The 26341-nt window shown below is 41.2% G+C and overlaps 1 protein-coding gene across 2 annotated transcripts in view; it reads right to left on the reverse strand.

Annotated features, from left to right (window-relative positions):
* Nucleotides 1-31: 31 nt before the first annotated feature.
* Nucleotides 32-26341, reverse strand: part of LOC124131078 (golgin subfamily A member 4-like) — a 50381-nt gene continuing 24071 nt past the window's right edge. The window contains exons 14-24 of one of the 2 annotated variants that reach the window (XM_046494169.2): nucleotides 24651-24781; nucleotides 23451-23648; nucleotides 20888-20932; nucleotides 14889-15013; nucleotides 14517-14667; nucleotides 13852-13920; nucleotides 13329-13445; nucleotides 12370-12417; nucleotides 10775-10861; nucleotides 9974-10004; nucleotides 32-6350 (exon numbers count right to left, since the gene is read on the reverse strand). In XM_046494169.2, coding sequence (XP_046350125.2) covers nucleotides 9999-10004; nucleotides 10775-10861; nucleotides 12370-12417; nucleotides 13329-13445; nucleotides 13852-13920; nucleotides 14517-14667; nucleotides 14889-15013; nucleotides 20888-20932; nucleotides 23451-23648; nucleotides 24651-24781 — 977 coding nt within the window. In that variant the 3' untranslated portion in view covers nucleotides 32-6350; nucleotides 9974-9998. The remainder of the gene's footprint in view (nucleotides 6351-9973; nucleotides 10005-10774; nucleotides 10862-12369; nucleotides 12418-13328; nucleotides 13446-13851; nucleotides 13921-14516; nucleotides 14668-14888; nucleotides 15014-20887; nucleotides 20933-23450; nucleotides 23649-24650; nucleotides 24782-26341) is intronic. The other variant, XM_046494168.2, reaches the window with a different exon arrangement.

A 26341-nucleotide genomic window follows, 5' to 3' on the forward strand; every position in this document is an offset into this window, starting at 1 on the left:
GCCGATTCTGCTCAAGAACAAAACACATGGAAATATTGATTATGGTTTATTGGTAAGTTTTATCATCATGTTCCCATATATACAATACTCTGAATCATGCACCTCTTGAAGGGTTCGTATCACATAGCAAACACCCAGAAAATAATTCAATAACTGCTGTGCAGGAACAATATATACAAATAACCATATCTGATAGGCAGGCCACCACCATGTTGTCTCCATAGCACCAACAAGGGGAGATAACCCACACACCTGCACAAATCTCTCACTTTCCAAGACCCCAGCAGAGAGGAAAAAGCCACAAGATTTTGTCCATATTTATGAAGCCAAGTCCTGAAGAATGAATGAGTCATATAAAAGTATGAAGAAGTTGTTCAAGTTGAGGCTAAGAATATGGGATAATTCTATAAGGTTAGGTGAATCAAGCACACTTCAAAATTCCAGCCATTTGATGGCGGCTTGTAAGTTATCATGTCAGGACCAGACAATCCACTGATCCATGCAGTTGGGGTACGATGGCACGCAATGAACCTAACCCGATCATCAAAGCCACCTCATATGACAATCATACTTTGTCCCTAGACACAACGGTGGATGTTTCATTATATATAAATTATATATTAATATTAATATTACACAAAAGAAGTTAAAGCACACCCATTTTTTTATATGACTATAGTTAGTCAGGTGATCTTTAACTTCTTTTGAGTTTTGTATTACAAGCAAAAGATACGGGTGTCTTTGATAGTTTTGCAACCAATTAATCTTTGATACACAGATATACAATGGTGTCTCCATTTTGACCCAAGCAGTGGAAATGAGTATTGGACTATGGTATGAATCTTCTAAATGCTCTGTTAATATCAACTGTCACCAAGTACATGTGACGTTAAGATCTAGGCATCACATGACTTGGATGAGTTTTTTGAAGGTTTTAGAATTTAACGTCTTGACCATATGCAAATTGTTTGAATTGTGAATAATATTTGATGTGCGATAGGAATATCAGTGTGAGTAGACATACTGAAAAAATACAGTGGATATATCCAATGTGTCCAGTTTCACATTCATTGTACAGTCAAACCTCGTTAATCCAGTACCTTTCTTCGCGAAATTATCCAGATTAAGGAATCTAAGTAATGTTGATATATATACAGATTGATGTTCCCATGACGATCGTCTGAAAGTCGAGGTTTCCGAACTGGTAGTGTCCGGAATAAAGAGGTTTCACTGTATTTCAGTGGAATGAAGCATTGCATTATAGTCAGATGATGTCACAGTGGAGCTATCTTGCAGGTTACATGGAATTAACTGATGAACCACCATTATAGTAAATTATGTGCAGTAAGGCAGATATAAGTGAAACAAGAAAAGATGAAGATCTCATAATTATGTTGTCATGGCAACTGTAACATGATACATTTATAAACAGTAAACTATCAGGATCATTTTTTGAAATGCTTTTCCTATAAAATAAAACACTGTTAGGTGAAAAGCAAAGTAATAAATTCAGGGTGTAGAGCTTTCATTCAAGAAACATCATTCAGTTTTATTGGCCATTTGTGTGTTCTTATTGCTATGTTTGATATTTTGAATAAATACAATGCAATAAGCACAATGCAACACACATGTAAAGCATATGTCATTCCTCTTAACACACAAAACTACATGACTACCAAATAAACTAATCTATTAGTTAAAACAAATCAATTGGCAAGATATTCAAATAGTCATTCCCTTCAGCTATCATTCACACACATTTGGTCAGCAATATAAACATAATCATTAACATGCATAACTATTAATAATAATCATGATTCATAAGACAGAAAGATAATATTGAACAGAAAAAAACCAACATATTGCACTGAGCAGAACATTTGGTAACAAGCACTGCAGCCATACTGCGAAAAAACAGATACAAAGATATACTTCATCCCCAGTCTGTCAATATGTAGAACACCACCAGATGATGTCAATATATAGAACACCACCAGATGATGTCAATATATAGAACACCACCAGATGATGTCAATATATAGAACACCACCAGATGATGTCAATATATAGAACACCACCAGATGATGTCAATATATAGAAGACCACCAGATGATGTCAATATATAGAAGACCACCAGATGATGTCAATATGTAGAAGACCACCAGATGATGTCAATATATAGAACACCACCAGATGATGTCAATATATAGAACACCACCAGATGATGTCAATATATAGAACACCACCAGATGATGTCAATATATAGAACACCACCAGATGATGTCAATATGTAGAACACCACCAGATGATGTCAATATATAGAACACCACCAGATGATGTCAATATATAGAACACCACCAGATGATGTCAATATGTAGAACACCACCAGATGATGTCAATATATAGAACACCACCAGATGATGTCTATATGTAGAACACCACCAGATGATGTCAAAATATAGAACACCACCAGATGATGTCAATATATAGAACACCACCAGATGATGTCAATATATAGAACACCACCAGATGATGTCAATATATAGAACACCACCAGATGATGTCAAAATATAGAACACCACCAGATGATGTCAATATATAGAACACCACCAGATGATGTCAAAATGACGAGAAATAAAAAACTGAAGCCTGGTACTGGCAGCGTGGTACCGATGGCTGGTACTGGCAGCGTGGTACCGATGGCTGGTACTGGCAGCGTGGTACCGATGGCTGGTACTGGCAGCCTGGTACTGGCAGCGTGGTACCGATGCCTGGTGATCCAGTGATCAGCAGCTACCTGGTATGAGGCCATCAGTCATGATGACTGTTTTAGGGAGAATTGTGAAAAAAATACCTTATTTAGCACATTGAATAGAATAAAAAGGGAGAGTGATTTTACTTCTTAAAATATTGGTGAGGTGTGAAGTGATTTCATGACAAGAAAAAACCTACTTTGGCAAGTTTGTGTCAGAGGGAAGCAGTATTCTCAGGGGACGGTGCCTCCATGGTAACTATGACAACTGATAGATGGCTTGTAGGAATTTCTCTGAATCATATATGATACTGCCATTTGTAGCACTAACCGTGCTACCGTCATAGGTTTCTAAAACTTCACAACCATTTTTTTATTTGATCAAGACAATCAGCTTAGCATCTCCAAACACAGCACAAAACAGGTTTAAGTCCAAAATCATCTCTACAATGCTATGTTTGGATACAGGTTAGCTAAAACATAAATATTTTTATAAATATGGGTCTACGTTCAAATTACATTTGAATCTATTTCCCTTAAAAAAAAGCATTTATGTCTAGACACCATACAAAAACAAATAAAATGTTTAAAACAAACAACACTTAAAGCTAATCTTTACTCATCCCAATTCCTAGTGGTAATCCGTCATGTATGAGGGTGTCATTGTTTACTGATATCAACAACAGATATCAACCATGTATGTACATCTCTGAATATACTACATATATATATGACTCCAGTACCCTGTACATGACATCTAATTACATATAAAACAAATCAAGTTACCATATTACCGTAATAAACACCCTTGTGCAAAGAAAATTGGGAAAACAGGGGCACTTATTAAAACCATACAGAATTAAAGTTGTTGTCAGTGATCGGAGTGAACAAACTTGGTTCAAACATCGGAGAAGCTAAAACAGTTTTGATAATAATTGCTTGGTAATTATATACCACTTTTGCACTGATCTTTTCCGTAACTAAATCTGTATGACACACAAGAAAATATAGACTGCAATGTAATCGATCTTAGTCGGGGCACTTATAAAAATTACTTACAGAATGGTCTAAAGTTGCTCAGGGGGCGATGATTGCAGCAGGGTTCTTAATACGGTGAATACGGTATATGTCAGCAATGGTAAATTGTAGCTACAACTGGTTGGAGAAATTTGATTGCTAATTTTTGGCAAGGAATTCTTGAAAGCACTATCACTATGGTTACAGAGATAATAGTGAACAGTTATACCAGAAATAAAGTTTCAAAAAGAATCTTAAGCCAAAACAAATAAGTGCACAAAAACTGTTTGTCATGAAAATCCACACAATCTACCTTGCTTGGATTCAACTGTAAAGAAATGTTTGCAACATGGAATTCTTATATGGTGCTAACTAAAGATTGAATTAACCCCTTTTCCTATAAAAAAGTTTTCTAAATAATTTTATACAAACACACCAGATCAACAGTAAATTACTCAAGATGCAGCTCTGAACTTCTTTGTGGTGTTGGGATTACCTCCCCTTGTTTCACTTTGATCATGGCTGTTGTTTTGGAGGTGTTTAAGCAGAGAGTTGACCTGGGTGGTCAGTCCAGTTGAGCTGACCAAGCCCGAAGAGTCCAGCCAGAAGTCCAGTTGTAATGCTTATATATTTGTATGTCCGAACGGTCACAGTAACATGACTGTGAACACCTAAATGTCTGGTGATAAACAAGTCATTAATTGTCAATTCTACACAGCCCTTGATCAACAGTCAATCACAGATGATCAACACACGTCATCACACTGGCTGATGATTAACACAGACAATCACAGATGTCATCTATTTTACAGCAGATAACCGTCACATACAACCAGCACAGACAATCACAGATGCCATCAGTATGGCGAGTCGACAGCAGACGACAACACACCATCACAGACGCCCAACACAGACAATCACAGATGCCATCAATCAGGCGAGTCGACAGCAGACGACAACACACCATCACAGACGCCCAACACAGACAATCACAGATGCCATCAATCTGGCCAGTAGACAGCAGACGACAACACACACTCACAGACGCCCAACACAGACAATCACAGATGCCATCAATCAGGCCAGGCGACAGCAGACGACAACACACCATCACAGACGCCCAACACAGACAATCACAGATGCCATCAATCAGGCGAGTCGACAGCAGACGACAACACACCATCACAGACGCCCAACACAGACAATCACAGATGCCATCAATCTGGCCAGTAGACAGCAGACGACAACACACCATCACAGACGCTCAACACAGACAATCATAGATGCCATCAATCTGGCCAGTCGACAGCAGACGACAACACGCCATCACAGACGCCCAACACAGACAATCACAGATGCCATCAGTCTGGCGAGGTGACAGCAGACGACAACACACCATCACAGATGCCCAACACAGACAATCACAGATGCCATCAATCTGGCCAGTAGACAGCAGACGACAACACACACTCACAGACGCCCAACACAGACAATCACAGATGCCATCAATCTGGCCAGTAGACAGCAGACGACAACACACAGTCATAGACGCCAAACACAGACAATCACAGATGCCATCAATCTGGCCAGGTGACAGCAGACGACAACACAACACACCATCACAGACGCCCAACACAGACAATCACAGATGCCATCAATTCGGTCAGTCAAAAGCAGACGATAACACAGCATCACAGACGCCCAACACAGACAATCACAGATGCCATCAATCTGGCCAGTAGACAGCAGACGACAACACGCCATCACAGACGCCCAACACAGACAATCACAGATGCCATCAATTTGGCCAGTCGACAGCAGACGACAACACACACTCACAGACGCCCAACACAGACAATCACAGATGCCACCAATCTGGCCAGGCGACAGCAGATGACAACACAACACACCATCATAGACGCCCAACACAGACAATCACAGATGCCATCAATTCGGTCAGTCAAAAGCAGACGATAACACAGCATCACAGACGCCCAACACAGACAATCATAGATGCCATCAATCTGGCCAGTCGACAGCAGACGACAACACATCATCACAGACGCCCAACACAGACAATCACAGATGCCATCAATCTGGCCAGGCGACAGCAGACGACAACACGCCATCACAGACGCCCAACACAGACAATCATAGATGCCATCAATTTGGTCAGTCAAAAGCAGACGATAACACAGCATCACAGACGCCCAACAAAGACAATCACAGATACCATCAATCTGGCCAGTTGACAGCAGACGACAACACACACTCACAGACGCCCAACACAGACAATCACAGATGCCATCAATCTGGCCAGTAGACAGCAGACGACAACACACACTCACAGACGCCCAACAAAGACAATCACAGATGCCATCAATCCGGTCAGTCAACAGCAGACGACAACACAGATCACAGTCACTCACAGACATCACTGATCTGGCTGGTTACAGTATCTGTACTGCAGGTACTGAGGTGGTTCTCCATGCATACGATGCGTATATCACAGATATTGGGATGAGGAGCGCTGCCTGTCACGATACAAGGAACTCAGATGACCTCACGGAGACAGCCACGACTGAAACACAGAAGGCAAACATCAAACATTGTTCATGTCACTCCAAAAAAGGTTAGGATCACCTGATTCTTTCATATGATTATAGTTTATCTGTCAAGCTCTAAGCCCGTCGCCAATTTCACAGGTTGATAACACCACAACATGTAATTGGTGTATATCTAACTTCTGAAACCAACACAACAAAGAGCATGAAAGTGATGCATGTGGGATTGCCTACAGTAATATGTAGTATAGGAGTGAAGTTACTGAAAAACTATAAACTGAATTTTATATTTTGTAAGGCATAAACCATTTTCAACATATTAACCACTCTGGACACAAAATATTTTTCTAAAGGTTGATTCCACAAAAATGATTCTGATTACTTCAAAATCAGATATAAAATATAACTTTAGACTTCAAAGAAATCTATACAAACTATGTTAACAGCGACCACTTTAAATTTAATTATTAATCTGTCAAAAAAAAGAGGTTTTAGAAACAAGTGCTTAACTACTGCATTAGTCCTGCCCTCTAGTTACACAATTAACAGGATCTTTACAGAGAAAATTTGACATGTGATAACTAGATGGCAAAATTGCCACAGCTCTTATTTTTTTATTCTTTCATAATTGAATAAATAACAAAAACAATTATAGAAAATAGTGCTACAATATACATTACAGAACATGTTGTGAAGACAATAGTACTCAGTTTTCCCCTTTCATACAACATACACTACAGAACATGTTGTGGAGAGAATAGTATTCTACCTTTCATAATGTGGGTCAAATCAATCAGTCTTTGTGCATGTGACAAATATTGTTTCAGGATGGCATAAACAGACACTAGTTGAATCAACTTTGATTGAAGAAACATCAATGATTTTTATGCTATAACTGAAGTCAGTACTGCCTAGCTGGCACTGAGAACAACTGAAGTTCAATACATCTCTCTTGTGATTGAGATTATACAGACAGTTCAACTATGTCAAAACAAATAAGATCAGTCGCCATGTCAGTTCAACACCACCACCACACTGGCTCACCAACATGTTCACCATTGCATGACAATATTTTCCTAAGGATCTAGATGTTCACCATTGCATAATAATATTTCCCCTAGGATCTATATGTTCACTGTTGCATGACGATATTTCCCCTAGGATCAACATGTTCACCATTGCATGACAATATTCCCCTAGGATTAACATGTTCACCATTGCATGACAATATTTCCCCTAGGATCTAGATATGGCATCTGGCCACCTGACACTAGGGCACTAGATATGGCATCTGGCCACCTGACACCAGGGCACTAGATATGGCATCTGGCCACCTGACACCAGGGCACTAGATATGGCATCTGGCCACCTGACACTAGGGCACTAGATATGGCATCTGGCCACCTGACACTAGGGCACTAGATATTGCATCTGGCAACCTGACACTAGGGCACTAGATATGGCATCTGGCCACCTGACAGTAGAGTGAGTGAGTCTGTGTCAGCAATGAAGCAGCCATATAACAGAAATAAAATCAGTCGTCGATAGTACAGCAATGACAGTAGCCACTGGGGTGTGATGCCATGCAGTCACCCAGGTTACAGAGCCTGACCGCCCTATCCCAAGTTTAGTTAGACCTCAGGCCTATGGGGGGGCTGTCGACCTGTCCCAACAGGGTACGACAGTATAGACAATACCACTTTAGTATCATATTTTAATGTCATACGTAAAAAATACAGCAATGCAAAAAAGCAAACGGAAAACATGCATCAGGAGAAACTATGTTTCCTTCTTTCGAAAAAAACTGGGGATTCAGAAGTAGAAAAGGATGTAATCAATCTCAAAGAAAAGGAAAGGGCAAATGTTCTAAATTAGATACATGGAGGATCAAATGTACTTCTTGGCACATATAATCCAAAAAAAGTCTTTCTGTGTAGCCCTGGTTCACTTGAAAAAAAGGAAAGGACATTCTATCCCTAGAGCCTGTTGGTACTGAGTACAACCTGTTATTCTACTAGCCCTTAACATTAGACACTGGCTAGCAGGCTCAGCCCTAATTTATGTTTGATGGTACAGGGGTTTGTCTAGACCTGCTCCGAAGTCTTCAGCAAATGGCAGTACAATTTCCCAAAATTCGAATCAAAATTTCCCAATTCATTTTAGGCTTAAAAATAAATAAACGAATTGGTTCTCAGGCAATGACTCTAGAAATTATAGTGCATGCAAGCCATTTTTGTTTTTTGCTTGTTAAAACTCGAGTATGTTCCGGTAACCAAATAAACATTTGTGTACAGTCAACCTGGGAAAGGGCCCCCTATATAAACAAGTACACAAACTCCTATTGCCGCCATGACCAGAACACAAGATGTGCATAAAGCAGTGCGCATGTAAAGGGAAGTAACTCTGTTCTATATTGGATCTCATTGTTTTAAGTATTAGGATTTTTGTATTTTGGGGGAAAATGGAAATAAAAACGAAACGTGCAGCAGACTTAATGATGATGCAGGCAGTGCCTGAGAACCAAGACTATAATTTCTTTTAGCCTTAATAATGTTATTATCAATGTTATGGCTTTGCATTGCTGACTTGTATTTTAACAGACAACAGGAGAAATGAACAAACACAGACCTCAGTACCTAGTTTACAACACTGCGCTGAACGCAGTGATAGAATACAAGGTCAAATACAAGTTTTCCACGATGCCTGCCAAGGGCAGAATCCTTTACTGAACAAAAAAAAGTTAGGGTCTTGAACATTTTTGGGGATATTTTTTGCAGTGAAGACTGTGCATACAACTTCATAAAAAATATCCCCCCAAATATTCATGATCCCTAAGTTGTTTTGTTCAGCATATAGACATCCTTGTGGTACTTGCGCAACCCATGAGTCAGCAGTTTGTGAACCAGGCCACGACACTCACAACAACCTCCGCCCAACAAAGGAGAATGAACCCCAGAACTTGAATGCTTCACAAACACATATAAGTCAGACTAGAATCACGATATACAGACATCCAACCTTCCTGGTGACGCACTGTATCCTACATGGCACTTCAAGCACATGGAGGAAGAGAGGTTTTACACTGCATGTTTCAGCCTGATTTGTCTTACTTACAAGTTATTGGGATAACGAAATCCAAACAATGATTTTTTGACAACATTTGTGCTGATGAATGGAAACAAATTTAATTTTTGTCTTTTATACAAACGAAATGTTATTACAGTGTTAGAAATTGGCACTAGTCCTGTAGTCCCTGCCAAACTGTCCAAAAGTTAAGGTATCATAAGGACTATTGGTAATTTGCCCTTTTTAAGAGTTTTGCTATGTTATCATTATAAGGACGAGAGGACTAAAACTGTCAGTTTCTATCGCTGCATTACAGGTTGGTCATACTTTCTTCAATATAATCCTTCAGAGTAAAAGCATTCATATGTCTGGACTTCAATAAAAACCTCTTCAAAACATTGAGTACAAGCAAGTGTATGTGTTTGAGGAAGGAGCCACTGATTTGATGATTTCCAAAACTTTGGTACAGTTAATAACAGCGTGACTGTCATTAGCTAGAATTATATGATTTTGTGAAGCATTTCAGTTATATGAAGAAATGAGAAAAATTCAAACATCGAAAACAGAAACCAACCAACATCACCACCAGCTTGTCTGTGTTAAGTCTGTGGAGTCAAAGTGGGGGTAGTTAGTGTTAGCAGGAGCAGATACAGGCAAACAGATACAGGCAAACACAACCAGCCAAGCTCATAGCCGATATACAGCCATTAATACACACAGGCTCAAATAAAATAAATTCTTTGCTCAGAACATAAGCGTCATATTTTCATTTGTTAAGTCAAATACAAATTCTTCTTTGCCGTCTCCTAATATTGTTCGTTGTTTTCTGTGGCAGTCAGCACTGTTCCAGCTGTCATGGCTGCCTGGTTTGTTGGTTTGTTGTTTAACGCTGCACTTAGCAATATTCGAACTATATGAAGACGGTCTGTATATAATCGAGTCTGGACAAGACAATCCAGTGATGGACATCATGAGCATCGATCCACGCAATTGTGATACGATGATGTGCATCAACCAAGTCAGCAAGCCTGACCAACCAATCCCGTTAGTCGCCTCTTATGATCCCGATTGTCACCTTTTACAGCAAGCCTGGGTTGCTGAAGACCTATTCTACTCTATTTCTACAGAAATTTGAAAACATTTTCATGAATCTTGTTTAACCGTGGATAGTTTATTTAGTGTTAACTTGTGATTGTTTGCTGTTGAATCCTGCACTCAGCAATATTGCAGCTATATAACAGTAATCTGTAAATAATTGAGTCAAGCATAGTCGCCTTTTACGGCAAGCATGGGCTGCTGAAGACCTATTCTACCCCGGAATCTTCACGGTACTAGTGTTAGTATACTATATGCAGGGATCGGGAGTAATACTTACAGTCAGTTTGCCTTCATTTCTTGCAATAATATTATGAGTTTGTTCATCAGAAAATTTCACAACCGTAGCAATAACTTTGGCAAGGGTCTGGAACACAAAACACAATGGATACTGATAGCTGTGATACTTCTCCCAGCAGGAAATCAGTGTCTGTCTGCATGCATAACTAGTCTAGCTATGTCTAGATATACATCTTTAAATAATAGGGGCGGTCGGGTAGCCTAGTTGTTAAAGCGTTCGCTCGTCATGCCGGGTTCGATTCCCGACATGGGTACAACGTGTGAAGCCCATTTCTGGTGTCCCCCACCGTAAAATTGCTGGAATATTGCTAAAAGCGGCGTAAAATCAAACTCATTCACTCACTTACACTTCAAATAATAATTCGAGTCTCGTGTCCAGGGACTGGAGATCAAGTCTGTCAGTTTGCAGCTTTCGAAGATTTCCTTTTTCCATGGGATTTGATATGTTGGGAATCGATTGGGATGGTATCATCTATCTTTGCTCATTGGCTTCACAGTCATAAATTGTAATTGGTTGTCCTTTCCGTCTGTATTTCTATGATTTGGATGTTTAAGATTTTGAGAACAATTTTAAGAAACTTATTCCAAAAATGAAACTACTTGATTGTTTCATTTTGGTAATTATTGTGTGTATATGCAAATATTTACAGAAAATATTCAATTAAAAACTGCACTTTTCTTCACAATTGCAAACATCATTTATTGACACATATAATCATTGTTGCTATGAGGTGTGCTTGTTGTTTAACGCCGCACTTAGCAATATTCCAGCTACATGTATATGACAGTGACCACCTGATCCTTGTTGTTGGGGTACGTTGACACGCCATCAACAAGGTCAAGAAGCTTGACCCCCCGATCCTTGTTGTTGGGGTACGTTGACATGCCATCAACAAGGTCAAGAAGCTTGACCACCCGATCCTTGTTGTCGGGGTACGTTGACATGCCATCAACAAGGTCAAGAAGCTTGACCCCCCGATCCTTGTTGTTGGGGTACGTTGACATGCCATGAACAAGGTCAAGAAGCTTGACCACCTGATCCTTGTTGTCGGGGTACGTTGACATGCCATCAACAAGGTCAAGAAGCTTGACCCCCCGATCCTTGTTGTCGGGGTACGTTGACACGCCATCAACAACGTCAAGAAGCTTGACCACCTGATCCTTGTTGTAGGGGTACGTTGACATGCCATCAACAAGGTCAAGAAGCTTGACCCCCCGATCCTTGTTGTTGGGGTACGTTGACACGCCATCAACAAGGTCAAGAAGCTTGACCCCACGATCCTTGTGGTCAGGGTACGTTGACACGCCATCAACAAGGTCAAGAAGCTTGACCCCACGATCCATGTTGTCGGGGTACGTTGACACGCCATCAAGAAGCTTGACCCCCCGATCCATGTTGTCGGGGTACGTTGACACACCATCAACAAGGTCAAGAAGATTGACCACCTGATCCATCATGTCGCCTGTTATGACCAGCATAGGTTGCTGACGATCAATTCCAACCCAGAAGTCACATGTGTTCTCAATATAGTTGCTTCTATGATGGAGTATGAGAACATCTCACTGTAGACCTACCTTTGTTTCCTTCCCCATCATGTATTCATAGAGGATGTTTCTCAAATACTGGAAGAAAAGCAGAACGGTTTAACATGTATAACATTCTAGAAGGAGAACAATTTGAAATGTTAGAAATACAGAGAAAAACCTCAGTCCAGATACCCAATCTCCGAAGATTAGATCTTTGACTCCAATACGATACCTTCCCAATTATCTGACACCTCTACAGGAGGCCATGCTATTTGAACTTTCTCATGAACTAATCAGAGTCAAGGCTTCTAAATGCTCGGTAGGGGTGAGCAAAACTTTCAGGCAAGCATATATTATTTCTGTCACTTAAAAATGAAGCTGCTCAAGAAGTTCCAAATGCAAAGACAATAAAGCCATGCAATTATATTGTCATGGATCCATGTTGTTCGTGAGTACTATGTCATCTACACCTATCAAAGAGTATACCATGAAGGGTATATTTGTGTTTTGTGGTGCCCTTTGTTTGCTAAGATCAAATTTTCTGATTTAAAGCTGTAGAAAAATGAGGCCAAATTGTCTTCGAAAGCTGACATGTGATTGGCTCAAAAACCCACGTTTGCAGTTTCCACCTGACTCAACCTTCTATGAATGTGTAGTCAGATTTTCATTCAGACAGGTATCACATTGGAGTAAAAGATCTGATTCCAAAAGAATGGCCCGGATGCCATGAGCCTGAAACACAGCCCTCTGGATGATGACAGCCAGGAATGCTTACATGCTTATAGAAATCGGTATTACTCCATCATTATTGTTATTAATCCTGACATTTCACAAGGACTGTTACTGTCCTGATTTACAATGTTTGCCACGTCGTGATATAACTGGAATAATGTTAAAAGCGGCGTTAAACCCAACTCACTCACTCACTACAATGTTTGCTGTACAGCCTGGGTATCAGGTGTATTATCTCAATTCTATTGGCTGAACACATTTGTTACCATAGCTACCTCAAACTCAGTAGGTTCCCGCAGCAGGGGTCCGTCGGAGGAGTAGGACCCTGCAGGGCTGAGGGGAGGGGTGTCGTCACCGTGGGGGTTCTGGAGCCGATGTTCCAGGATGTCAATCTGGAATTACAGGTCATTCAATAAAGTCAAGCCCATGACGGAAGGCACATAACGCACAGACACATGACGGAAATTCCTTACCACCAGTAAACTAAACTTGTATGAGTGAAGGTTATTGAAATCTATAACTGTTTATGTATTGCTATCTGATTGTATGTGTCATGATGTTATCACATATACTATCTTGTTAATGAATGGCTGAGACGTCTTGGAGTCTTGTGGATGCAAGGCAGGGGAGTATTGAGGTACCGAGGTGATCAGTATTTCTGTGTAGACCAGGGCCCACTTGCACAAAGCGATCTTAGCGCAAAGATGATCGTAACTCCCATACTTTAACATAGGCTTACAATAGTCGTAGCGCTAAGATCGCTTTGTGCAAGTGGGCCCAGGTGGTCACATGACTTACTCTCTGGTGGAGCTCCTTCTCCCTCAGCCGAGTGTGGGACAGCTCATTGTTTAGATGGGAGACCTGGGCCTGCAACATCATACAATACATACAGATCAGAACCAGTCAATAGCCTTTACCTCTGCTTGTGTCTGTGCTCTTCCTCCCCACTCCCTACAAGACTTGCAGGTGCCATTGTCCCCCTCCCCGGTGAGACCTACCTGCAGGTGCCCCTGTTCCCATTCCCAGTAAGACCGACCTACCTGCAGGTGCACTTGTCCCCCTCCCCGGTGAGACCTACCTGCAGGTGCCCCTGTTCCCATTCCCAGTAAGACCGACCTACCTGCAGGTGCCCTTGTCCCCCTCCCCAGTGAGACCTACCTGCAGCTACCCCTGTTCCCCCCATCCCCTGTGACACCTACCTGCAGCTACCCCTGTCCCCATCCCCTGTGAGACCTACATACAGGTACCCGTGCCTACCTACAGGAACCTTTGTCCCCATCCCCAGTGAGACCTACCTGCAGCTACCCCTGTCCCCCCCATCCCCTGTGAGACCTACTTGCAGCTACCCCTGTCCCCCCCATCCCCTGTGACACCTACCCCAGTTCCCATCCCCTGTGAGACCTACATACAGGTACCCGTGCCTACCTACAGGAACCTTTGTCCCCATCCCCAGTGAGACCTACCTGCAGGTCTTCATTATAGAGCTCCAGGTTCTCCACCTCGGCTGGGAGGTTGGGATCGGTGATGTCCAGAGACTTGATCTTGGGCGGTGCCACCAGTGGCTTGTGGAGCTGACTCATCTCCGCTTGGGCTGCCAGCTCCGCCAGTTCCAGTCTGCAACATACACACAGTGTTATGTGACAGCAGATATCATTGTAGGTAGTGAAGGTCAGTGGCAGCATGTGAGATATGCCCACATGTCTAGTGTCCTACTGGAAGTGATTTAGTAAACTAGAGTTACCTCCCTTTGTTGTTTGTAAACAAACATCGGGACAGACAATGTCATTCGAGAAGTTTCGTGAGATGACAGTTTCTACAAAGATCACCCTCCTTACTTGTGTTTCTCTCTCAGATCCTCCACTTGCTTGTTTAGCAGGATGATCTGTTGACGTAGAAGGTCACCACTGGAGGAGCCGCTCTGGATCGCCGTCAGGGCCAGCTGGTTCTGCTGCACCAGTTCCTGGAGGTCAAGGTCATTGATAACATGAATCTTGCATCTCTAAGTCATAACATTTTGAAGCAAATCCACACAACTGATGAACAAATGACAGGATTGTCATAATATCAGACGATATCTCTATCATTTTTCTGTCCAGGCCAGTGAATTGATTCTGAGATATTTCAAATATATATGTAGAGCTCTCGAGTGTATCTGGTTTGATATCATACAAGACAGAATTTTCCTTGTGTATGTCTAAATACTTAGACCACATGTTATACAGTGATCCCGCGCTATTGTGCTCTTCGATAAAGCGCTACCTCGGTTACTACGCGCGGTAACGCATGGCTCCCAAAATTTATGTACACTTTTAATACTGAGAGTTTTACACAGACATGATTGTATTGTTGTTCGTTGTTCATTTGCACATAATGCTTCTCATTGCATAATCAACCATTTTTCGCTGAATGGAGTTCTAATAATCTGTTTGAAAACATCCGCGGCAAGTCCCGGAAATACAATTGTTCTACTAGTTAACTTTTCACACTATACATCCTTTGATTTTAGAAGCGCATGCATGCAATAAAAGAGAACCACAAGCAAAGTTTATTTTCTTAATTAGTGGGCAATCCAATTTGAGGCGCCATGTCAACTCACATGTAGTTGCTGTCACAACACGGCGGTCATTCCTATTGATTCGGATCAAGTAACCGCATCAAACCAATTAATCTGGCTTGAATGTGTGTCTATATTTGTATGAATGTGTATGAATGCGCATAGTGCTGGTCAAAACTCTCGTTTTCCATATTTTAAGCAAGATGACCAATCAATGCCAGTGAAACACTCTGTACTTGTGTAATGAATTGTGATTGGCTCTTCACTCATAGCGTCTGTTACTACCACAGTTAAGGCTTGTAAATAATAACAAACGGCGAAAACATAATGGATATATATTTTCACACTATGAACGGTAAACAACTTGTATCATTGCAATGTGCGAGACAAGGCGAAGATCGTGAGATTGGCCGAGCGCGTTCCCCCGCCTCGGCCTCGGTTAAACGGCTCATCGTCTATAACGCCCACCAATTATTTGGACCCCATTGGTAGCGTTGTAGCGAGGGACCACTGTATTGCCGAAAACAAGATTTTGTTCTGTCTTTACGGTTCTTCCCATAGCCCAGTAAGCAACACTTAGCACTATGAATGAGTGAGTTGATCTTAACAAAGCTTTTAGATATGTTTTAGCCAGACTAATAAAACAAAATGAACACAGTTGATCTATAGAACATGTAAACAACTATCCTGCACTGAGGTGGATCTAAAGAACATGGAAACAACTCGGCCCCAATTGTTGTTGTTATAATGTATAACATAACGTTAATTTCACTTATTTGATTAGTAAAGAAAAATTATTTGCACTTTTTAATAACAGACAATGTGATATACAGGGAAAACAAAAGCATAAACTGTAAACATGTAAAATGTATCGGGTGAGTATGGTTTTACGCTGCTTTCAGCAATATTTCAGCAATGTTTCAGCAATATCAAGGGGGTGGGGACACCAGGATAGGCTTCACATGTACCCATGTGGGAATGGAACCCGGGTCTTCAGTTTGACAAGTGAATGTTTTAACCACTTGGCTACCCCACCGACCATGTAAAATTTAAATGAGATATGCAGCCAGTACAGTTAGTCTATATTTGTGGATTTCACAACTATTTCACTCCAACTTAAACTGCAGTCTTACCATGCAGACAAGATCATAATGTAATCATCACAGCTTCAAACATGTCTAATCATGACTGTGAATTCTGAAGAAATTAGTATATGGAATTTTTTAATGAAAATATAACATGCAATTATAGTTAAAGCAGAAGTAGAGAAGCAAGCTGTAAAGAGAGCCTTGGAGGTAAAGGAGGCAAGCATAAGACTTATTCTACTATGAGTTTGGAAAATATTTGATTTTGATTGGTCAATCAGAAATGTCAATTCACAATAAACCCCCTCTGATTGAAACAGCTGTGTGTTCTGTTCCAAATTCAATTTACCATGGATAACCTACAGGTAACCTAGCTCTACATTGAAACACAGTATGTTTATCTCCTAATTAGCATGTTGGGTGAGTGAGTTGGGTTTAACGCCGCTTTTAACAGTATTCCAGTTATATCACGGCGTGTCAGCTTAATGTGGGAGGAAAGCCCGAAGTGATGCAGGTCTCTGACGTTTACCACTTTGGTGAAACCCACGAGCACGGGTATGGTGCTGACAAACCTAGAAACATAATCGGGGCGAACCGGGATTCGAACCCACAATCATAGGTTTCTGGCGCGCACAAGGGACGCAACTCTGCACAGCGAATCGCGGCGCCTTAGACGACTGGCCCACCCGTGCCCCCCAATTAGCATGTTGACTTGATGAGTGCTTAAGTGCTTTTCAATGAAATTCATACTGACAGAAAACAGCCTAAAATGTGGAACTCATTACCTCCATAAATCCTCTAATAGTTGTCTATGGTCAGGAGTGAGTGAGTAAATGAGTTTGGGTTTAATGCTGCTTATCACAGTGTGTCAGCTTAATGTGGGAGGAAAGCCAGAAGTGATGCAGGTCTCAGACGTTTACCACTTTGGCGAAACCCATGAGCACGGGGATGGTGCTGACAAACCCAGACATAAAAAAGAGTTGAATCGGGATAGGCATGCCCAAGGAACGCAACTCTCCACAGCGAATTGCGATGCCTTAAACAACTGGGCCTACCGTGCCCCCTCCATGGCCAGTGAAGGCACATGGTCTAATAATAGTGTTTGGTGTGCATGGACGTTCATTAGTACACATTGTTTTTTTCTTTTATATGCCATCTATTTGTTTCCTATTTTTACCTCTATTGGTAACATTTAATACTTTATTTGTAACATTTGACTATTATTGCTTACTATTTCAAGTGATGTATTTTTTTGAATGAATGGCCCCCCAAATGAATAAGCGTTAGGCACTATTTGAAACCAAGATAGAGATATTCTACAGGTCATTTCACAACTATCCCCTTTCAATCAGTCAAAATGTGTCATGGCATGCTGCGGATGGAGGGGTGGTAAGGTGTCCTGGGATGTATCCCTCCCCTCCCACATTGCCCCCGAAAATTCTTGAATTTTTTTTATTCTTCAGACAGTTGAAAAAACGCCCCCGAAAATTCTTGAAAACTCTTAAGACATTTGAAACATGAAGACATTGCCTCCCACAAAAATTACATTGTTGCAGTGTTTTTCTTAATAACTCAGGCTCATAACTTAATATCAAAAATCGGGTTTTCTAGCTGTAACTGAAAGAAATATCTGATTTCAATACAAAATCACAGCCCCAACTCCCCCGAATCTGAAATGGTCGGTCCCCAATGGGCAAGCCACACATCCATCAGTTGGGACGGATCCCTGGCCACTGATGCCCGTAACATCCATGTGCCACCAGGTGGCAATGTCCATGATCCACGGTATCACCACCGCCTGGCCTCTATATGACGGGGGACAGTCTTGGATCTCCTGCTGGATGAGCTTCTATTGTACATGATACTGATGCATGGAGGACAGGGTGTGGAGAAACCATCCAGGAGCAGACATGACGACATGAACACATGCAACTCGTCAAAACACATGAAATATTGATTACAGTTTTGAGGAATGTCATATTCAGTAAGTATTTGGATGACTCATGCAAAGTGGTTAGTGGTCTCACGGTCATACTAAATTAATCACAGGTAAAAACAACCAGAATATTTAGAAAGTCACTCTCAAGCAAGTTTAGTCATGTCAAACAAATCCATGTACAAAAGACATTTTTCATTTCCTGGTTTACAGATTATATTTTTAGTGAAAATCTTCGTCAGTTGGGAAAAAAAGTACAGTGGAATTTGTCAAAATCGGACTCTTTCTCTGGTCCATATCAGACTTTTCTCCGGTCCAAATCGGTCTTTTTCTCTGGTCCTCTCAAGTTCCTTAATAAATTATCATTACTCAAACTGACCTACAACTCTCTCATTCAGACTCTTTACACTGCAGACTTTGGACTGAAATTACGTTCCTACCAACAATTTACTATTGAAAAGAAGTTGTCTAAATCTGACAGGACCAGATTGGATGTTCTCTCAGCATGAGTGAGTGAGTGAGTGAGTGAGTGAGTGAGTGAGTGAGTGAGTGAGTTGAGTTTAACGCAGCTTTTAACAGTATTCCAGTTATATCGCGGCGTGTCAGCTTAATGTGGGAGGAAAGCCCGAAGTGATGCAGGTCTCAGACATTTACCACTTCGGTGAAACCCACGAGCACGGGTATGGTGCTGACAAACCTAGAAACATAATCAATTTCTATGTACCTAGAAACATAATCGGGGTGAATTGGGATTCGAACCCACAATCATAGGTTTCTGACGTGCCCAAGGGACGCAACTCTGCACAGCGAATCGCGGCGCCTTAGACGATTGGGCCACCCGTGCCCCCCTCTCAGTATGATGTAAGCTCAGTCATTGTGAGCTAAAACAACAATGCTACTCCTGCATGTAATCCCATGGATCTTAATACTTTGTTGTCCACTAAGATAATTAAAATTTACTCTCCTGTTAATGAGAAACTCATTTTAATTTGATTAACTCAGTGTCTTGAGCATGTCAATAAGTAACGGTAAACACAGCTCGTAAGTTAACCACGTACCGGTACCTCACCTCGAAACTGTGACTGAGGACATGACTTTAAAAAACAATCTTCAGGAACATCAGCAGTCCGTTTTCAATGACTTTTGCAAGTATGGAATGTTTTAATGTGTATTTAATGCCAGCCCATGTCAATATTTCATGTACAATGTGCGTGTGAATAAAGATGAATGATCGTTGCATTTTGTTTTGTCTTCAGTCCAACTCTTTGTACACTGTGTAAACAGACACGGTTTAAACCAGACCTTTTTACCGGTCCAAATTGAACAGATTCCACTGTACATATAAAATTTCAGATTAAATGTTTTGGTCTTAAATAGTTATCTGATATCAGGGCCCACTTGCAAAAAACAATCTTAGCGCTAAGACTATCTTAAGACTATATTAGTGTATAGGAGTTAAGATGATCTTAGCGCTAAGATTGCTTTGTGCAAGTGGGCCCTGTTGCAATGTGTGCATTGTTAGACTTGTCTCTTCCTTTAACCTATACCATGATGCCATCGATACCGTATGTAGCGGCCATAAAATTTCCGAGTCCCGTGATGGGATTCAAACCACGGACCTTCTGATAAGAGGTTGGACGCCTTGTCCACATGACCGAAGAGGTTAACCTTGTCAGCTTGTAAGGATGTCATCTGTGGGATGACTCCACGCCCTGCTACATACTCCCCCGTCAACAGAAGGCATATCCCGGGCCTCATAGTAGGGTACTGAGGTTTATTTTGCTCAAATTTAATATGAACGTGCTCAGCCCCACGTTGGGTGCCAATGTAGCAGCAATAAAATTTCCGAGTCCTGTGATGGGATTGGAACCACAGACCTTATGATCAGAGGTCGGACGCCTTGTCCACATGACCGAAGAGGTTAACCTGATGTCATCTGTGGGATGACTCCACACCCTGCTACACGTATACACATTTTTTGTGTGTTGAATGTGTACATAAAAATTAGACAGTATAAAACAAAGAAAGTGCTTTTGAGTATATATTAACCCAACTTCTCATTAATTTTTGGTCAGTAATTTGTAAACCAATTGAAAAAAAAAAGTCTCACCTCGTAAACATGTTCATCTGGCTAAGCAATATTGTCAACAAGTTCAACAGGCAGAAATGAATGGTGAACGAACATTTGCTGAATACAGTGATGAAAACAAAACAATGAGATGGTAAATAAATTGATGTATAAATTGTAAAATAAAGTACCTGTGGTTGTGCCATGGGATCGAACGGTGCGAGTTGACGGTCAGACTAGAAAGCAACAAACACAACGCTAGTAATAGGACAACAACAAAACACAGCTCTCGGAGCACAAAACAAATATCGGAGCACAAAACATTCTCCAGGGCATGAGACTTACTACACTGCCACAGAAATCATCCTGACAAACAATCACAGTTAATATAAAACATTCTGTTACATTCGGGTTGGTGAGAATCCAGAGTTGAGTCATGCATTAACTCATTGTTTTATTCCTCGTTCGTTCGATTGTTCGTGTGTGGTTTTACGCCGCTTATAGCATTATTCCAGCAATATCACGGCAGGGGACACCAGAAATGGGCTTCACACATTGTCCCCATGTTGGGAATCGCTGAGCGAACGCTTTAACCATGAGGCTACTCCACCGCCCTTCATGTAACCGAGACTTGCACTGGACGACTCCAGGCTGAAGATACTGGGCCCTGCTCACCGAGATGTTTTAAGCATCCGATAATACCGACATCCACTTAACTGAGACCAAAAACTTCCGATCTGTTTCAACACTTTTAACTGATTCCAAAATAGAAGTTCAAGGTAGCAGATTAAAAAATTATAGGTGAGACTGCAATAAACTGCATTTACAATTTCATGAAAGTTTGTTCTTTGATTGATGGAAGGTTTTGAGCTGTAATAAACTTCATTAGATTTATGATTTAGTCAATGAGATGTCCATAGGCATAAATAATTGGATAAAGGTTGATAGTGATGCCAGGATTGGGCCAAATTTGCTTGCAACTGCTGTCATGCATATACAGAAATGAAACGAGAGCTATATGATGCTGATTTCGATGAGAGTGTGATACAATGCAGCTTGTTCTAACTTCTACAGCAAATGAATACATTGTGCTCTGCTTGATTGTTGGACTAACTCCAAGGAACAGGATGATGGATGATCTTCTTCATGAAATTGTGGGGATCATGACATGTTGATCACCCCACCGTGTTGAATAAAGTTTGTTTGTTGAATAACCCCGCACTCAGCAATATTCCAGCTATATGACAGCTGTTATAATCGAGTCAGGACCAGACCATCAACCTGACAATCCAGTGATTGATATTATGAGCATCAATGAAATGCAATCAACCAAGTCACTGTGTGTGACAATCGGTCCATTTTGGTGGCTCTTATGACAAGCATTGATTTGGGGGACTTATATTCTTACCTGGAATCCCCTTAAGGTGAGGTGAGGTGATGTGAAATGGGGTTTAACGTTGTCCAAGGTTACTGCACTCATATAGCGATGTGTAAGCACGAATGTGAGTGGATGCTTGTACTAGTCCGGACTAATGCCGATTTTATAGTGCTAGCCCACTGAGAAACCATACCACGCTCAGACACAGTATACTGATGGATCATAACATTTTATTTTTTTCACTTCTCCAAATGGAAACCAACTTCTGGTTGTAATAATATTCCAATCTGTGCACTACAACATAGTGTGTGTCAACAACAGCACCTACACACAGTGCTTCTACTCGAACACAAACACTTTCATACTCACTGTGGGAAAACAGTATAGCGTTACAAGCTTCTAGATACTCAGAGCAGGGCTGGGACGATACACCAACTGTGAGATCCGATACGTATCACGATACCTTACTCACGATCCGATACGTATCACGATACTTGCATGTGCTCTTATCTGTGGCGTGTAACTTATATTTTTCATAGACAGGATGGCCAAATACCTGGCACACTGACGATTTACAGTTGGCAGTATCAAGTATGGCACAACAAATGAAAATATTTATGTTTTCACTATTAACTTGCACTACTGATTAGTGTTTAGTGGAACAGTTATTGAAGCAAACATTTAAGGTCAGAATCGATATTTTTAACAGTGTGTAACCCTGATCTATACTTGTATCGAGAAGCTAAAAATCACGATCCACCGATGCATTGGTGTATTGTCCTACCACTAACTCTAAGCATATAAGATGCCAAAGGTTTAACACAACCTCCTTTCACTGATATAATCAAACATATCCAACATCTAGAATTGACAACCCTTAAACTCTGAAACAGAGTGTAAAATCTGATTCCTGATTGGAAAAATCTGAAGTTTTCACAATAATTCAGATTATTATGAGCTGAAGGTTTTGATATGAGATATCATATTTTGATTGTAAAATCAAAATTTACTGCTATTTTCATACAAATGGCAACAAATCGTCACAGGTTGATGTTTCAGAAATATCTACGTAATGAATCATCCATCAACAAAACAACTTACGTACAACATAAAATTGTTTCCTAGAACACAACCTACGACAACCTACATTCAGGCAATGCGTGTTACATCAAGTGGGAGCCATGATGTCGCAGGGATCTAGCTCGCCATCTAGCTTGGGATCTAGCTCGCCATCTAGCTTGGGATCTAGCTTGCCAAAAGACAAAATTCCACTCTCACATCACAAGGAAATGTTTTGGAGGTCCTAGCAGCAAGGAAAGGGACAAAGAACATATTAGTGGGTGTATTGTAACTCTTACAAGAGTCACCTCCCCTACCTTTCTCTCGTGGTTCCATTCTCGGGTCAAAGCTGAAACTTCCTCTTTATGGAATGTTTCACGGTCTTGAAGAGTCTTATCATGTGACTTCCTTAGCCTCTCTTCCATTTCAGACAGCTCTACCTGGTGTTGTTGCTTAAGGGCAGATAACTCTGACTTAAGGGCAGTCAACTGCTCAGTCATCTCTCCTTCACGTTCCTACAGAGACAAATTGCAGGTTCACAGTCTGACGACGCACCAATACTTCACAAACTTTCATGCCTTTAGAGGTGTCTCAGAAACCGAAAATGATCTTTATCTTATCTAGCATGGTGCTGTGCTTTAAAAATGGTTTATTGAAGAAAGTCAGAGGCCAAGGGCAGCATTGTGAGTTTTGCAAAAGATGGTTGAAGATAGATAGGTTATATTTGAAGTATAATTATAAAAGATTTAAGGATGTCTGCTGGTATGACTTTGTTGTTTCTCAGCAACTCGAACTGTCATATATCAGAAGTAATTTAACATTTATTTGTTTGTTGTTTAACGTCACAGTTAGCAGTATTCCAGCTATGACAGCGGTCTGTAAATAATTGAATCTGGACCAGACAATCAAGTGACTGATATCATGAGCATCGAACCCTTTGGGATACGATAACATGCATCAACCATGTCAGCGAGCCTGACCACCTGATCCCGTTAGTCGCCTCTTACGACAAGCACAATCACCTTTTATGGCAAGCATGGGTTGCTGAAGATCTATTCTACTCCAGATCTTCACGGCAAGTAGTTTCACAACACAGCATCACAGACGGCAAAAGTTAAAGAGAGTAGCACCACAACAATCTTTAAACAATGATATCACTACATTGTAACCTTGTTGAGTAATGTCAAAGCACTGTATGACTTCATCAATGGAATGACGCTGCACATTAGTGAGTGAGTGAGGTTTTACGCCGCTTTTAGCAATATTCCAGCAATATCACGGCGGGGGACACCACAAATGGGCTTCACACGTCTTCGGCGTGATGAGCGAACGCTTTAACCACTAGGCTACCCGACCGCCCCATCGCTGCACATTAGACATTGAGGTAAATATTTAAAAAGCTCTCGTACTGATCCTTGTCCTCTAAGATTTACATACTAACAAGGTCCAGCAAAATTGCCACAATGTGATGGTTAAGATGCGACACTGACCAACGGTGACCCAACTGAGAACAGTACCTGCAGAGCCTCCTCATGATCCTGCTGCATCTGCTCCGATCTCTCCTGAGCTTCGTGGAGATCCTTGTACAGCTCCTCCACCTGCTCGTGATGCTCGTGGACGATCTGCTGCTCCCCCCTGTGACTCTTGTCTGAAACACATCTCACCCTCTCACTGCTAGTGACGCAATTCACTGGCATTTAGCCTGATAGGTAGGAATGATACACATTTGCACTTCTTTGTTAGCTCGCGTCAGTTGGTCTCATGCTAAAGGAAACCCGAGGGGTAGATTTGTAGGCTATGTGTAGGGTGTGTTCAAATATGTTATTACTAGTTTGACAAGTTAATATGATAGGACTCTTGTCCATGGTAGGACTCAGATCCAAGGTGTGACTCACATCCAAGATAGGACTTAGATCCAAGGTGTGACTCACATCCAAGATAGGACTTAGATCCAAGGTGTGACTCACATCCAAGATAGGACTTAGATCCAAGGTGTGACTCACATCCAAGATAGGACTTAGATCCAAGGTGTGACTCACATCCAAGATAGGACTTAGATGCAAGGTGTGACTCACATCCAAGATAGGACTTAGATCCAAGGTGTGACTCACATCCAAGATAGGTAGCTCGCGTCAGTTGGTCTCATGCTAAAGGAAACCCGAGGGATGTAGATTTGTAGGCTTTGTGTAGGGTGTGTTCAAATATGTTATTACTAGTTGGTCAAGTGAATATGATAGGACCATGGTAAGACTCAGATCCAAGGTGTGACTCACATCCAAGATAGGACTTAGATCCAAGGTGTGACTCACATCCAAGATAGGACTTAGATCCTGGGTAGGACTCACATCCAAGGTAGGATTCAGATCCTTGGTGTTGGTCTTGCTATGGCCACAAACATTATAATAATGAAGACAAGTAGGACTCAGATCTAAGATAGGACTCAAGTTATGCAGCCATAAATAATAAACACAAAAGCAGAATTTTCAAAGATTCCTTTAGATACCAAAGAAGGAGTGAATTTCTTCCCATTTAGTGTCTGTTACCTACAACTGGAGTCTAATGCATCTTCCCGAGGCAAGTGAGCTAACTGACTACAAAAGTCCAGTTCACACCCTTGCCGAACTAGGCTTGAATTCCTGGCCTCAATCATAGCGCCCCCAGTGGCTATTACGAGTTATGTCCCTTCTATGCCTCTCCTATGGACCAATCAGATTCCATCTCTCGTATCACTCGATTTGCTTCAAACAAAATGGCGGTGCCGAATCAAGACGATCTGATCGATAATCAAGATCTATATTGTTATAAAACGGGTCTTACATCGCGAAGTGCATCAAATCACGCGAGCACCTTGATTAAAAACATGAAAATAATAGGGAAATATCTGTTGATAATGAGTTGGCCGTGCACTTGCTTTGCAAATCGTGCAATTGGCCGAAATCTGCATGACAGTTTACGATTGGACTATGCATAGACTCGTTAGCCCAGCCAAAATGTAACTCCATAACACCAGCCTAGTTCGGCAAGGGTGGAAACTGGACTTTTATAGTCAGTTAACTCCCTTGACTCAGGAAGATGGCCTAATGCAGCTTGGAACAGTGTTTTACATATCATGCATTTCATGTTGCCAAAGAAGCTTTTTTGAATCTTGTGAAAAAGACTGGTGAAAAAACTCCAAAAGTATGAACCTTGAGATCTACCAACATGTACA

This window comes from Haliotis rufescens, unplaced genomic scaffold (genome assembly GCF_023055435.1).
Source record: "Haliotis rufescens isolate VD_foot unplaced genomic scaffold, xgHalRufe1.0.p SCAF_10, whole genome shotgun sequence".
Taxonomy (NCBI): Eukaryota; Metazoa; Mollusca; class Gastropoda; order Lepetellida; family Haliotidae; genus Haliotis; species Haliotis rufescens.